Genomic DNA, 15,314 nt, shown 5'->3' with positions numbered 1-15,314 from the left:
TTTATTGATTTCAGAGAGAGGAAAGGAGAGGGAGAGAGAGAGATAGAAATATCAATGATGAGAGAGCCATTGATCGAGCCCACAACCCGGGCATGTGCCCTGACCGGGAATCGAACCCCGATCACCTGGATCCTAGGTCGATGCTCAACCACTGAGCCACGCCAGGCTGGGTTCGTTTTCTTAATGTTGTCTTTTGAAAAGCAGTTTTTAATTTTAATTAAGACCAATTTTTTAGTTTTTACTTTTTTGATTAGAATTTTTTGTCTACCCCAAGGTCACAAAGATATTCTCTTATGTTTTCTTCCAGAAGTTTTATAGTTATGACTTTTAGGCTTAGGTCTATGATTCATGTCAAATTAATTTGTGTATACGGTTTAAGTTAGGGGTGCGAGTTTATTTTTTTTCATGCAAATAGATGGCTTAAGCACCAGGTTCATTCCCTCACTGAATTACATGAGAGAGATCCTTTGAAACAAACTTTCCTTTGTTTCTAGTATATTGCCACCTTTGTCAAAATCAATTGACTGTACATGTGCGTCCTGTCTGATCTGTTCCATTAATATACCAGTTCAATGCTCATTTGATCACCATAGTTTTATATTAACTTTGAAATGAAGTAGTGTGAGTCCTCCAGCTTAGTTCTTCTTTTATATGATTATTTTGGTTTTTTTAGATACTCAGCATTTTCACATACATTTTAGGAGCAGTTTGACAATTCATACAGAATAGCCTGCTGGAATTGGTTGGAACTGCATTGACTCTGTAGATCAATTTGAGGAGAATTGATATCTTAGCAATATTGAGTCTTACGATTCAAGAACACTGATGCAGGTCTCCATTTATTTATGTCTTGATTAATTTTTCTCTGCAATATTTTACAGATTTCAGTATAGAGGTCTTATATTTTTAATTAAACTTATTCTTGACTATTTTATTTTATGGGACTGCATGTGATAATTTAAATTTTTTGTTTTCCAATTATTAGTATATATATTGACCTTGTGTTTTATACCTTGCTCACTTCACATATTAATTCTAGTAGGATTTCTTTTGTAGATTCCTTTGTTTTTTAATGTTAATAAATATTGTCACTTATGAATAAAGACAATTTCACTTCTTTTTCCCTACCTGTATGCCTTTTATTTTTAGTTCTTTCCTCTTGCTACGCTGCACTGGCAAGGATGGCCGTTGAGTAATATGTTAGAATTGGAGGAGTCAGGCATCCTTCCTTTGTTCCAGTGATATATAAATGTCACCAATTGGGTGTAATTTTAGCTGTGGATTCTCCATAAATGTTTTTTACCAGACTGAGAAGTTATCGTCTGTTTCTAATTTTCTGAGAGTTTATATCATGAATTGGTGTTGAATTTTGTCACATACTTTTTCTACATTTATTGAGATGATTATGACTTCTCTCCTTTGTTCTGTTAATGTGTTTAACTCCAAAGATTGGTTTCAAATGTTGAAACAACACTTTGTCATGATGTATATTACCTTCTTAAGTATTGTTGGGTTTTATTTACTAATATTTTATTGCAGATTTTTGTGTCTGTGTTATGATACATGTAGATCTGTAACTTTCTCTTATCTTTTCTGGTAATTAATTATGCTGAGCTAATCACACAAGTTAGGAAGTGTTATCTCTTCATACATTTGCTGAAAAAGTGTGGGTGAAATTGATGTTTTTCTTCCTTAAATGTCTATATAATTCACCAGTAAAACCATCTGGGCCCGGAGTCCTTTTTGTCGGAAGATTTTAAATTATGAATTCAATTTATTTAATAGATAGAGGGCTATTTTCTTTTCCTATGCATTCTTACATCAACTTTGACAAGGTATTTTTCCAAAGAATTTATGCATTTCCATTAAGATGTCAAATTTATGGGTATAATATTGTCATGATGGTCTCTAATGACCTGCTGAGTCTCTATATGATCTGTAGTAATGTTCTTGCCTTTGTTTATTTATAATCTGTGTTTTCTCTGATTTTTTTCTTGATCAGTCTAGTTAGATGTTTCAGTTTAATTAGTATTTTCAAAAACTAACTTTTGGCTCTGCTGGCTTTCTTTAATGTTTTATTTCTACTTCATTGATTTCTGTTCTCATCTTTATTATTTCTTTCCTTTGACTTGTGTAGATTTTATTTGCTCTTTTTTCTTTACTTCATAAGGTAGAAGCTTTGACCATTCATTTTATTTTTTATTTTTTTCATAATAAAAACATCTAAGCTATAAACTTTCCTCTAAAGATTTCTTTAACTGATTCCCACAAATTTTCATATGTTGTGTGTCTTAGATCAGGCTCTTATAACAGAATACCATAGACTGGGTGGCTGAAAAAACAAACATTTATTTCTCATAGTTCTGGAACCTCAGAAACCAAGATTAAGGTGCCAGCAGATCCAGTATCAGGGTTGGGGGAGGAGGGAGGAACTTGCTTCCTGGTTTACAGATGTTGTCTGCTTTGTGTCCTCACATGGCAGAGAGCAGAGTGAGATAGCAAGCCCTCATGTCTCTTCTCAAAAAGGCACTAATCCCATCCATGAGGGGTGATCCTCATGCCTTAGTTACCTCCCATTAGGTACTTCCTAATAGCATCATATTGGGGGTTAAGATTTCAACATGCAAAATTTGAGGGGACACATCAGTTCATAGCATTAGCATTGTGTTTTTATTATCATCCCATTTGGAATATTTTCTAACTTCTTGTGACTTCCTGACTCTGTTTCCCGTGCTGCTTAATTTCCAAATATTTGAAGATTTTTCTAGATAATTTATTGCTTCTGGTTTCTAATTTAATTCTATTGTGATAAAAACCACACTGCATAATTTAAACCTTTCAAAATTCATTGAGATTAGTTTATGGCCCAGCATATGATCTATCTTACCGAATGTTTCAATATGAACTCAAAAAGAATGTGCATTCTGTAGATTGGTGGTGCAGCATTCTATAGATGCCAATGAGGTCAAATTATTTGATTACGTCAGAAAATTGTTCAAATTTTCCCCAGCCTTACTGATTTTTTTTGTACATTCACTCTATCAATTACCAAGAAAGAAGTGCTAACACAAATCTTTGCCTATGATTGCGGATTTGTATTTTTCTCCCTCTAGTTCTGTAAATTTTGCTTCATGCTGTGCAGCTCTGTGCACACATGTTCAATGGCTTTGTAACATGTCACCTTGGCCACCTGAACTATATTTCACAGAATTCTCTTTCTACTATGTTTCCAGTTAGGAGGGGTCACAAGAGAGACTCTTGTGAGAGTTGGAAGGCAAAAAGGTGGCAGGAACCATTTTATAGTGCACACATGTCATTGCTGATGTGTTGATTCACCTCATTAGCATGACAGAGCAGCTGCAATTAACTCTGTTCAAATTCAGCTTCTCTGACTCCAGGGCCAGGGGTATGTGTGCTCAGCTCCACGGTGAAACACCCCAGGCTCTACAGGCTATGCTTGCCACCGAGGTCAAAGGCAAGAGAATGAACATGTGTTTTAACCTGTCGTAGGATTCAAGCCTATGCTTATGGGTTCTAGCTGCTCCTGATCTCCCCTTATATTATATCCAAATTTCTTTTCTAGCTACCTATATAGATTTATATAGATTGCTTTATATATTTATATAAATATATAAATATGTAAATATATATATATATATATATATATATATATCCTGTGTGTGTGTGTGTGTACACACTACTGGATCTGCTTCCATTGTGGAACCTTGACTGATAGAGTTTGGTACCAAGAATAGCTCCTAAGGAACAGAACCTAAGGGTGTGTTATCTGAGTCAGTTCTGAGTTTTAAAAGCACTAGTAAGCTCAGCTGGGCATGGCTCAGTGGTTGAGTATGGATCTAGGATCCAGGAGATCATGATTGGATTCCTGGTCAAGGCACATGCCCGGATTGCGGGCTCGATCCCCAGTCGGGGGCATGCAGGAGGCAGCTGATCAATGACGACTCGCTCATCATTGATGTTTCTATCTCTCTCTCTCCCTCTCCTTTCCCTTCTCTGAAATCAATAAAGATATATTAAAAAAATAAACAAAAATTAAAGGCACTAGTAACTCTATTGCCACTGGTAAAGAGTTTACTAGTAGTCACTGGCATGAAATGGCAAAGGAGTTACTCAAATTTTAGCTTTACCTGTAATAGAGAACCTATAGAAGACAAGACTGGATGGCCAAGTATTTGCTACTTTAGCATATTTTGGTCAAGACAAGGAAAATAATGGAGTGGCTTGGTTGGTTCATTACTATTAACTCTGCTAGAAAAGTTGGAGAAAGAAAATCATGAGCACAAGGATTTAAAATTCCCAGTTCAGGGTCTGAATATAGCACCTAAAAGCTTCTATGACTTCTCTGAAAACAAACAAAGAAACAAACAAAAAATGTATTTCCTGTAGGTGCAGGGCCAAGATTTCTGAAAACCAAATCCAAAGTCTAATCCTGCAGATGCCCAAGTTATAACATAAATTGAATTCCCCCTTTGGAGGGTCTCTTTTGTTAAAGTTGAGGCATCTATTGGGAAGAAATGGGATCCTGAATATCAGAATTGGAACATATGGGCAAATTCTGGAGAAGCCAGGACCTCAAGTCTCTAAATTACCCAGAGTTTTCTTTGCCAGTAGAAGCACCTTCTACCCCTGCCTGAGGGAGTTTCCCTTTTCCTGAAGAATCGCATTGGTCTCCTTTGAGGTACTTGCTTGCCAGGCACTGCTGATTTTCCAGGCCCTACCCCACCAACCTTCTTACCTGCTACCCCTACAACTAGATTCAACTCCAAGCAGGCCCGAAGGGTATAAAGTGTAACTCACTGGGAGGTGTGATACACATCAAAAGAAATCCATGATATTTTTTATTTATATAGATTGAAAGCTGGGGGATATATATGGAAATGTACATTAAAGGTGTGGGATCAACATGGAAAGAATATAAAGCTGGACTGGGCCAAGTTTATTGATATAGGACCACTAAGCAGAGATTCTGGGTTCACCATTTTAGCTCCAAGGGCTTGAAAGCTTCTAACTGTTGGTTTGGTTAATTGACTGAAACATGGACCCAAAGTTATTCTACACAAATGAAATTGAAATGTTGGAATTTTCTCAGTATACTGAAGAGGGAGGTACCCAAAGGCTTAGGGAGGTTAGAACATTACCCTGAACTTATCATGTGAGACCTACTCACCAACACCAGAGAACACCTTTCACCATAGCTGTGAGAAATAAATTTGTGAAAGGAGTCCAGCATCCTTGAAGAGCTCTGTGGTGGCTCTTCTCTCTAAGTCAGAAATTATAGGAGGAATTTCTACCATCAAACTAAGATGCCTAAATGCTGTGGGAATAACATCAAACTGAGATCCTGAGGTAGCAGGAGCCAAATTGCAACACTTAATCACCAAAGATGAGGTGGGTATGGTTACACTGAAGGACATAGGAGCCAAAGATTTTCAGAATAGTCTGAGTTGCAAAGACCTCTGATGTTTACTAGTAGATCACAGTGTCTCAGAAAAGAAACAGGTGAGAAGCATACTAAATTCTTGCCTAATATGTTTAAGCAGAAAAGACATAGGTCTCATGAACAGAAGTCTGGCTTGAATCACCAAAACAGAGAGTCAGAGTACCTCCGTGATTCCCAAACTTGAGTTAGTTTACAGAACCCTTTGAATGAAGGAAAAGCGATGTCCCAAGTGGGGAAATCCTGTTACACTGCCAAAAACCGATGCTGTTAGTCATCTTCCAGCCTTCCCCAAGAGGGCTTATAGCCATTTATCAGGGTGATGACATTGGAGGGGGGGAAAAAAGACAGATTTTTGAGGATTACTGGACACTGGCTCTGAACTGACACTAGTTCCATGAGACCCATCAGTCCAGAAGACTAATTCTCAGAGACCCATCCTCATTCAGTTAGCCTATTTGGCCTGTCCAGAAGACAGATGGATCTTGGAGAATAGCCAGGGATTATCATAAACATAATCAGGTGGTAATTCCATTTGTAGCAGTTGTTTCAGATGTGGCTTCATTGCTTGAGCAAACTAATATAGAAAGTTATTGTTTTTTTATCACTTTTAGAAATTTATCCACCTATATTTTTTCCAATATTTTTTCAGTCCCATTCTTTCTCTTCTCTGGAACTCCAATTACTCGCATGTTTTACCACTTGATTCTGTCCCACAAGTCACTGAGCTTGTTATCAATTGTTTTCTCTCTTTATGAATGATTTCTACTGACCTGTCTTCAAGTTCATAGATCTTTTCTTTCTGTGTATCCCATCTGCTATTAATCCCATCCAGTAAATATCTGGTTCAGATCCTGTATTTTTATTGTAGGGTTTCATGTATTAAATCCATTTTCTCTTGGAGATTTTTAAAAATATATTTATTGTAGTTATTTTAAACTGTTTTTCTGATAATTCCAAGGCCTTGACTGTTTATAGACGTTTCTATTGACTAATTTTCCTCTTGACTATGGACAAAATTCTGTTTCTTCACATCTTCTAATTCTTATTTTATGCTGTAGATAATGTGTAAGGAACACCACCAGCTGAAGTTAGTTTTTATTGTTCTTCATCTTTCCAAAAAGGACTGTCTTTTTCTTTTTTAGGTAGCTAGAGTGATGGTCTGATCAGTTAAACCCAATCATGAGTTGATCAAGGTTTGTGGCTTTAATCTTTCTTTTAGGGACTTGGAATTCAACCGAAGGGACTAAAAGATCTTATATTCACTTTTCAGCAGAGCCACTGCTTCCTGTGGTGCCCCAGGGCTCACATATTCGGTCATACTAGAATTTGAAGAATGTAAGGGTTTAGTCAGATTGAGTTCACTTTTGGCTCTAAATTATTTGAAAGTGAGTTCCCGGAGATGTCTGGGGCCAAACACTCCAAGGGTGCTAGACATGAAAACTGCAAGACCTCAAAGTATGAGACTACAGACTGCAGATGATTTCCCCAGAACCAGGCACAGGACATGGTGTATAACCCATGCTCTATAAATAGGAATATGTATAGTGGAGCCAGAATTCCTACATTCAAATCATAGCTCCAATGCTTTTGAGCTCTCTGATCCAGAACATCAATTTGTATCTCAATTCCCCCATCTGGAATATGGGGTAATAAGAGCACCTACTTCATAGAATTGTTGTGAGGGTTAAGTAAATATAGTAAGTATTACATAAGTGTTAGCTCTGGCTTTTTGTGACAACAATGACCCTTTTCATCCCCGCAAAGAAATTGTTGAAGGTGATCAGAGAATGGAGACAAAACAAAGGCAGATCTTTCTGATCTCTCTCAATCACAGCCATGGTTAAAAGTCCTCATAGCCTTTCCTGATGGAATTAGATTGGCCCAGTACCTCTGCAGATCTATTGTTGCTGAAGCAGAGCTGCCTTAGTGCCCCCCCTCCCTTGATTCATTGCCTATTGTCATTTCTTTGGCCCCTTCTTCCCTTCCTTAAGGCTCCAGACTGCAGGAGGTTTGGAGACACCAGTTCTGGTAGAAGAAAAGTGGTGACTTAGCAAATCTTCCTCCACTTGGCCTGCCCAAAGCAAAGGCTCTTTCCTCCTCTACTCCTGCTTTAATCATCCTTGGGAGAGAACGGCCCAGAGACGTCGAAAAAGCTTCAGACAGAGCGTGCCGCTCCTTGGTGAGAAATTCCCATCTCAGGCTGCAGATGACTCTGTCTCCCAGCTTTCTTGCCTATTAAACATGTGACAGCACATTTGACTAATTGCTGAGAAGTGAGGCCCTGAAGAATGTTTCAAAAGCAACTGCAGCAAGCTTGTCAGAAGAACTGAGCTGGCCAGGAGTGGGATGGGTGCCCGGGGCTCGGGGGCTGGGAACACAGCCCCGCTGGCAGGCAGCTGAGGCACCATGCCCAGGGCCTGTCAAAGATGCCGAGAATTCAGAGCTGGGAGCTGGGAGGTCACAGAGCTGGCCCTCTCCACTCTGAGCAGAGGCCTCACTAGGCACCCATCTGTCACTTCTGTTCCTGGTCAAGATTCCATTCTTCTCAGAGAGGCCTTGGGATGGGAGGCCACAGTGCCCTCTCCCTCGTCCCGCCCTCTGAAGGTTGAGTACAGAGTCCTGTCTGGATGGAGTCATGGGATGGAAGAACAGAAGTGTCCAGAACCACCTCCTGCTTTGCTCTCCAGCCCCCAACAGTGTCCTTCTCCAAACTCAGCACTCCTTGTTTGTATCTGCAGAGTCATCAAACCCAAGCCATCCCGCACATGTTTCCTAAACACTCACTGATCACTATTAATCAGCAAGCTGGCAGGGCCGCTGCCTGCCCTGTGAGCATCTTGTTAATGATGGGAGCAGACTGCCAAACGGCCCGCTCGGCTCCGGATGGCGAGATATGGGTCTTGCCCAGACTGAGGAGGCAAAGGCATCGCTGCGAGCTGTCTGGCACAGAATGGAGATCCCTGGAGCTTGATAACAAAAAATGAGCAGGCCCTCTCTCTGTGAAGAACAATGTGAAGAATCCATCCACTCGCCCCTCCCCATTTCCTGCCAGACAACCTTGGAGACCAAAAACAGGGCGGAGGGAAAACTCCAACGAGGAAGGAAGGCCAACTAGCCACCTCTACATTACAGACCTTTGAGTTTCCCTGAGGCCAGGATCTAGAGATGGCCAGCAGCAGCAGCAGGAGGGGCTTAAGCTAGGTGGTCAGAAGTACTTCCTGATGTGAAAGATGCTAAAACTATTCCAGGGCTGGTTACCTATGACCGGCGGATGCTTTACTCCAATTTAATTAGCTCAGTCTACACTATGTTTACATATCTTCATGCACAAATTTGATTTTTCTATCAATACATGAAATTGAGGGGATCTACTGTAATATTTATTTGATGACCCTTGGTGTCCTCTCAGTGGAGATCATACCCTGCTGGATGCTGGGCCATGGTGCTGGCCAGGCTTCACTGAGTGATGAGATCAGCAGCCACGTGAATAAACCTTTGCCAATCAGATGATGTGCCAAGCCCTGGGTTACAGGCTGGGGAACCAAGTCCTGAAGGAATTATAAAGATTAGTAATAGTCCAGGAGAAAACATCCTAGGTGCCAAAGTGTTGCCCAGCAAGAACTTAGCAATTCAGAGGGAGGTGTCAGAGAAGCCAATTAGAGGAGGCTCTGTCGGGGAGTGGAGCCTGAAGACTGGGGAGGAATGGGAATGAGGTGCACATCGTGGTGGGTTGGTTTCTATCAGGAGGGATTTCAGGCAGGCCCAAGGGGAAGCATATTGGGGCCCCTGGAACTGCTGTTTCTTCCCAGGAATCTGCCCTGAAATAGGTGCCCCAGAACCACAGGCCTGTTAGAATTTGTCACATGGAGGGCATATCCTTTCATTAGCAGCAGGGTTTTGAGGAGGGGAGCTCTTGAAGGAGTCTTTCTGCCTCCCAGAGCCTCTCACAGGCCAGGACAGGGCTCCGTGGACCATCCTACCCCCCACCCCCCATGGAAGGTGCAACAACTCACCAATCCGCCCTAAGTGGACACCTGATCCACCAAGAGCGGCCAGCTTGACTGCCCAGGCCTTCCTGGCCCAGGTCCCCAGAACTAAACACAGGGCCCAACCCCCACCCCCCCACCCCACTGCAGGCCCCAGGCCGAAGCTTTTATATGGAGAGCAGCTCTCAGGGGGCCAAACCTTGAGGCTCCCCAGGCTGAGCCTGAGTCTAATGGTAACTGAGGGACTTCACCCCCATTCTTTATCACCACATGAAAGTGCAAAGAAACCAGCAGGCACAAGGTCAACATTTCCAGCAAGAATGAACTGTTTTAGCAGCTGTGCAACTTCATAGATAGGAATGAAGCCCCTGAGCCTAAAACGGGAAGGTTTCATCTCTAACGCTGCCAATTATTAGCCTGTAGCCTCAAGCGCACAGGAAGCAGCAGGGATGAGCAAAGGTGCAGCTGGCGCATAAGGTCTTATATCCTCATCTGTAAAATGGGGGCAGATAATAACACCAACCTCATAGGACTGACCTGAGGGATAAATGAACCAAGAATATAAAATGCCAGGAACAACAGCATCTTGTTGTAAGCACATAAAAAAATGCTGGCCATTGTTATTAAACACATGCCTGGAGATGGCAGCGTGGCCACTTCCATACTGGAAGGAGTTACAGAAGCATCTAGTAGGAAGGAGGAGCTTTGAGACGCATTTTGAAAAGGTATTTGCATAGCAAGCAAACCTATGTTCCCTTTTCAATATTTCTTCAGACCATGAAGGGATAATAGAAATATTTTCTTCGTAGGGTTCTTAGGATGATTGAATGAAATGGCACATATACCATGCTTAGAACAGTGAGCACTCAGTTAATGTAGGTGTTTATTTGGGGTGGCTTGAGAGTGCTGCAGGTGATGAAGGCAGGGCAGGGGGTGGGGGGAATAGCTCACAGGAGTCTTCCCTGCTATGGTTTAAGACAAGCATTTACACACTGGAATTTTCTAAGACCCAATCAGGGTGCTAGACCTACACCAGGTGTCCAAGGACGCTTGCTGCATTTCTTACCTGGAGGCACTCATTGGTACAGGACAAACCTAAGAGGTCATGTTTGTCCCTGTCTGAAGACCAGACATCTTGACCTCCAGAAGGCCCTTTGGCTTTAGGACCCTAGCTGCGAAGCATCTGAGCTCCTAGAGAAAGCACCAAGGATATTCAGTCCACCTGGATCACCCGAGCTGAGGGTGGGGAAGAGACACAGGTGCCAGACTATAAAACAAAGAAACCCTGAGCACTCCTTGCTCACCAGCTGAGCAACACAGAAATACACTTTTACCTACTCACCTGCTCCAGGCCTGGCCCTGACCCCCTCCCAGAGGGACCCGTGGATGGAGAGAGGGTCAGGAGCTTCGGACCACTGGGAGAACTCACTTCATGACAGTGGAGAGTTGAACACACGCTGCCTCAGAGAACAGCGATGGAACAGCAGAGCCAAGCTTGCCCCGTTCGGCCAGCAGCTCAGATGGTTTACCTCGTGGATCCCAAAGTGGGCATAGGAGTCGAAGTAATAATCTCTTGAGGTCATCTCCTCTGGGTTCAGCAGCTTAGACATCTTGCCCCGTCCTGGACAGCTGGGTTGAGTGGACACATGATGAACACATTGCACAGGCTTGGATGGGACCACAGGCTGGGGGGGCTGAGAGGGGGGACTGCTCACCTGAGGGTGAAAAGAGGGAACCTGGTGTTAACAGTGACAGCGAGGCCCTGCCCTCTGAGATTGTGCCCCCTCCCTGCCTGGTCCCTGAGCCCAGCTCCAGTCAGCCACAGCAGCCACTCCCGAGGGGTGGGTGGTGCCATCAGGCTTTCAGGCAGTCACAAGGTGGCCGAGGCGGCACAGACCTGGATTTAACCCCGTTCCATCTCTTAGTAGTCAGATGACTTGAGCCCATCTAGGCCCCAGTTTCCATCTCCGTTAAATGGGGACAACAACACCTTCCTTTAGAGGCGAATAGTAAACATCGAGGGAAAGGATGTGCAGCATAGCATCACGCAGCACGGCGGCTGGAGAATGGGTTCCAACGCCCATCTACCGAAACCTGAATCCCAGCTCCGCCACTTACTAGCCATACCACCTGAGCAAAGTTATTAACTCCTTGGTGCCTCAGTTTCCCCTTATCTAAAATAGGAACAAAATGGTTCCCATCTCCTGGAGTTGTCCTGAGGATTCAACAAGTTGGTATTTGTAAAGTGCTTAGAAAAGGGCCAAGCACTAAGTGTTTGTTAAACTGAGTCTCACCTGCCCCCTTAGGAAGATCACACTCATGGGCTTCTCGCCACCCAACAGGCAGCACCCAAAATGCAGTCTCTTAGGTTCTGGATTCTCACACCTGTTGTCTTGCCCTCTGGTTTCTGATTCACAATTTTGCTCTGAATTTCAGCAGAAGTTTACTTGGAACTGTGAAGACCCACACTGTTGGTGACCTGCCCGGGCATTACTATCACCTCAGTCCCAACTGGGTTCCTCAGTCCCAACACCTGGCCTAGCTGCGCACCCCACTGCTTGCTGCCCCTCCACCTCCACAGACCAGTGGGTGGAGGGAGAAGGAGATAGAAGCTAAGGGAACTTCTGGGGCCCAGAAGTTTAAGCCTCACAGCAGAAGCACAGTTCTTCCAAGAGAAGAGCCTCCCCCTCTTTGGAGTGTAGGGAATCGAGGCGTGTAAGCTCAGCAAAGGCCTTAGAGCAGGGAAGCATCTTTGAAAACAGAGAAGCAGCAGTATCCAGTATTGGTCGGCTGGGGCTGAGAATCAGGGCCCCTGGATCCTGTCCTGGATCTAGTAAAATTAAAAATAGGTATTGAGAGGCAGACAGCACAGTGCAAGAATGCAAACCCCAGGGCCACACTGCCTGGCTTTGAAACCCAGCTCTGCTACTTGTTGGCTGACAAACGCCTTTGGGAAGTCACTTTGTCATCACTGTGCCTCAGCTTCCTCCTCTGTAAGCTGAGATCAAAATAAAAACTACTTGAGGGAGTTGTCCAGAAGTTTGGATAGGTAATATATGTAAAGATATTAGAACACTGTCTGGCATATAGTAAGTTCTTTATTATTATTATTATTATCATCATTATATTATTCAGATTACATAAACATGTCCTTGTTCTCTGCCTCAATTTTCTCATCTGTGAGCTGGGTCAGCTCAGACTTCCTATCTCCTTTCCAGCAAAGGAAATAGGGAGGTCCTAGGACAGAGCAAGATCAAGAAAAACTAGTGATTTTGTCCCTTCATCATGCTGTTGGCACAGCCCCAAGACTGCCCGGGGCTGGAGGAGAACCAGTTGGGGGATGTGATGGTCCCATTTTCCTGGTGTATCTAGGCTACAGCCTCTGGGAAATAAGCAGGCTTCCCAGTTTAGCAACATCGGATTTCAGGTCGCAGAGATCCCAGGCTGGTTGGCAGAGGCAATCGGGGCTGCCTCATTAGAATGCAGCAGGTGTGCCCACCCTCAGCTTGGGATGTTGGTCACGGTCTTGGGCAGGCTAAAAATAGACTGTCAATTGCACACTCCCGTGCTGGCTGCAGAGTCACCTCTAAAGCTGAAAAGGCTCTGTGCATGAAGCTGACCCCAATCTTGACTCTATTTAAATATATTAAGAAGAGAAAAAGTCCTAGGTGGTTCAGGCAGCAAGTGTGGTGAAGGTCGCAGGGGCTTCCTGCACCGCTTAGCTGCCATTCAACTCTGATTGCAAGGTCCCCTATTCCATGGGGCTCCCGGAGACTCTTTCCCTAGCAGCCAATTTACAAAGTGTCGACCATGTGCATGCATTACATTCGTGACAGAAGGAAATAAATAGATATGGAGGGTCATTCAGATCAATAACCATAGGTCATGGGAACAAAATGGTGACTGTGGTCCCATCCCTGCTGTCACAGATTGTCAGCCAGCTCAGCCTCCTGCAGAGGGGACTTGACTTTGCCCATTAGCTCATAGGTGAGCCCTGTCCCAGGAGGCTGGGAGTGGGGTGGGAAAGAGCAGCGGCCCGTGATCCCTGGGCATTCAGCTAGCTGGGTGGTGCTTTTCATTCCACAGATACCTAGTGAGCATCTGTTGCAGCGAGGCACCGTGGGGGTCCTGTGGGAGCAGCAGACAGGACAGTGCCCTCAAAGCAGCCTGCTTCCCAGTAGGAGTGTAAGACCTTTGAGGGCTTCACTAGATGATGGAATAAGGTTTGTTTTACAAGAGAAGCTCAAGCAAATTGTCCTAGGGGCTCAAAGAAGAGAAAATTCATTTCCATTTAAAGAGTCAGAAAAGCCTGGGATAGCAGCTGTGGGGTAGGTGGGAAGCTTTCTGAATGGATTTTGGTAGGTGGCGGTGGTGGGGAGGACTCTAGGAGGAGGGGGTGCTTGAGCAAAGAAGTAAAGGGGCAGGAAAGCAGTGAGCTTGTTTGGGGAGCAACTTGACGGAGATAGTGGGAGATTCAGCTGAAAGGAAATTGTGGCCAGGCTGTGATGTAATTAAACACAGGACAATGGGGAGCTGTTGGCGATTTGTAACCAGGGAGTTCTAGGTTTGAGCTCTACTTTAGGAAGATGAATGTGGTGGCGGTGTACCACAGGGGCAAGGAGGAGAAAGGAAGAGCGAAAGCACTGGCATTGGGGAGGCAAGGTATGGACTTAGGAGGCTATTTGTAGAGTTCAGTCAAGAAGCAATGGGGACCTGAAGCACTGTTGTGTAAGAGGGGCTGCCTGCCTGTGAAGCTGCAGAGAGAATCTATGGGAGTTGGCCACTGATGGTACATCAGGAACCAAAGATGACGTCAACAGTTCAAGCCTGGGGGACTAGGAAAATGGTGGTGGCATTAACAGAAACAAGCAAGTGAGCAGGGAGGGCAGGCTGGGTGGGGAAATGATGAATGTCAGTATCGATATGTGAAGTGTGCAATGTCACTGAGTCATGTAAGAGAAGATGTCCAGCAAGCAGACAGCAATGCAGTCCCAGGCAGTAGATATCACAAACCAAATTAAAGGCAAGTGGTAAGCAGAGTACATTTCTACCATTCACGGTAGGCAGTTAATAGCCTTAATATGGAGCAAGCTCTTACAAACCAATGAGAAAGAGAAGAGCATCTGATTTAACACTGGACAAAGGAGCTTATAGCCAGTTCACCTGAGAATAAACACAAATGGCAAATTAACGTCCAGCAAAAGTAGTTAAGTTGTTTAGAAATCAGGTAACTTTAAATTAAAACAAAAAAGTTAGAATTTTAAAATACCAAATAAGCTCAGCCCCCCCACCCCACCCCCAAAAACCTAAACTCTGCATTTTTAATGGCTGCAGAAAAATAGGTACTTTCATACAAGTCTAGTGAGACCTTTTTGGAGGGTAGTTTGATAAAACCCATTAAAGGTGATAAAAAGCACAAATATGTTAGCCCAATAATTTCATTTTTTGGACTATATCCTAAGGAAAGAATCATGGGCAATCATAAATATGTAGCTAAAAGAATTTTGTGATAGCACTATTTAATGGCATGAAATAGGAGTCGACTTAGAGGCTCCACAAAGCACAAGAGATTACATGAACTGACACAGTGTAGGCTACGCAGCCTTTTAAATGCTGTGGAAGCGTGTTTAATAACACAGAAATATAACCACGATAAGCTGTGGGTTGAGAAGAACACGTGGGAGAAGAATAGGTAGTGTGATTGCATTTTGAAAATTAAAACCTGTTCATGCCTATGTGTGATGAAGGGGGACTTGGGGATTGTCACAGGGCGTTGGATTGTCAACAGTTCATTCTTTCCTTTCTTGGGCTTGTTTATATTTTCTAAAATTTATTCCATTAACATGTTGCTTTTGTAAATAGCAAAA

General features: G+C 43.5%; 1 protein-coding gene across 2 annotated transcripts in view; it reads right to left on the bottom strand.

Annotated features, from left to right (window-relative positions):
* PRMT8 (protein arginine methyltransferase 8) overlaps positions 1-15,314 on the bottom strand; it is an 81,247-nt gene that overhangs the window by 40,804 nt on the left and 25,129 nt on the right. For both annotated transcript variants that reach the window (XM_087813863.1, XM_016215216.2), the window contains exon 2: positions 10,977-11,162. In XM_087813863.1, coding sequence (XP_087669989.1) covers positions 10,977-11,162 — 186 coding nt within the window. The remainder of the gene's footprint in view (positions 1-10,976; positions 11,163-15,314) is intronic.

This window comes from Miniopterus natalensis, chromosome 2, assembly GCF_054644295.1.
Source record: "Miniopterus natalensis isolate mMinNat1 chromosome 2, mMinNat1.hap1, whole genome shotgun sequence".
In the NCBI taxonomy this organism is placed as follows: Eukaryota; Metazoa; Chordata; class Mammalia; order Chiroptera; family Miniopteridae; genus Miniopterus; species Miniopterus natalensis.
Note: the sequence above shows the minus strand (reverse complement) of the source record. Positions and strands in the feature narration are given on the sequence as shown.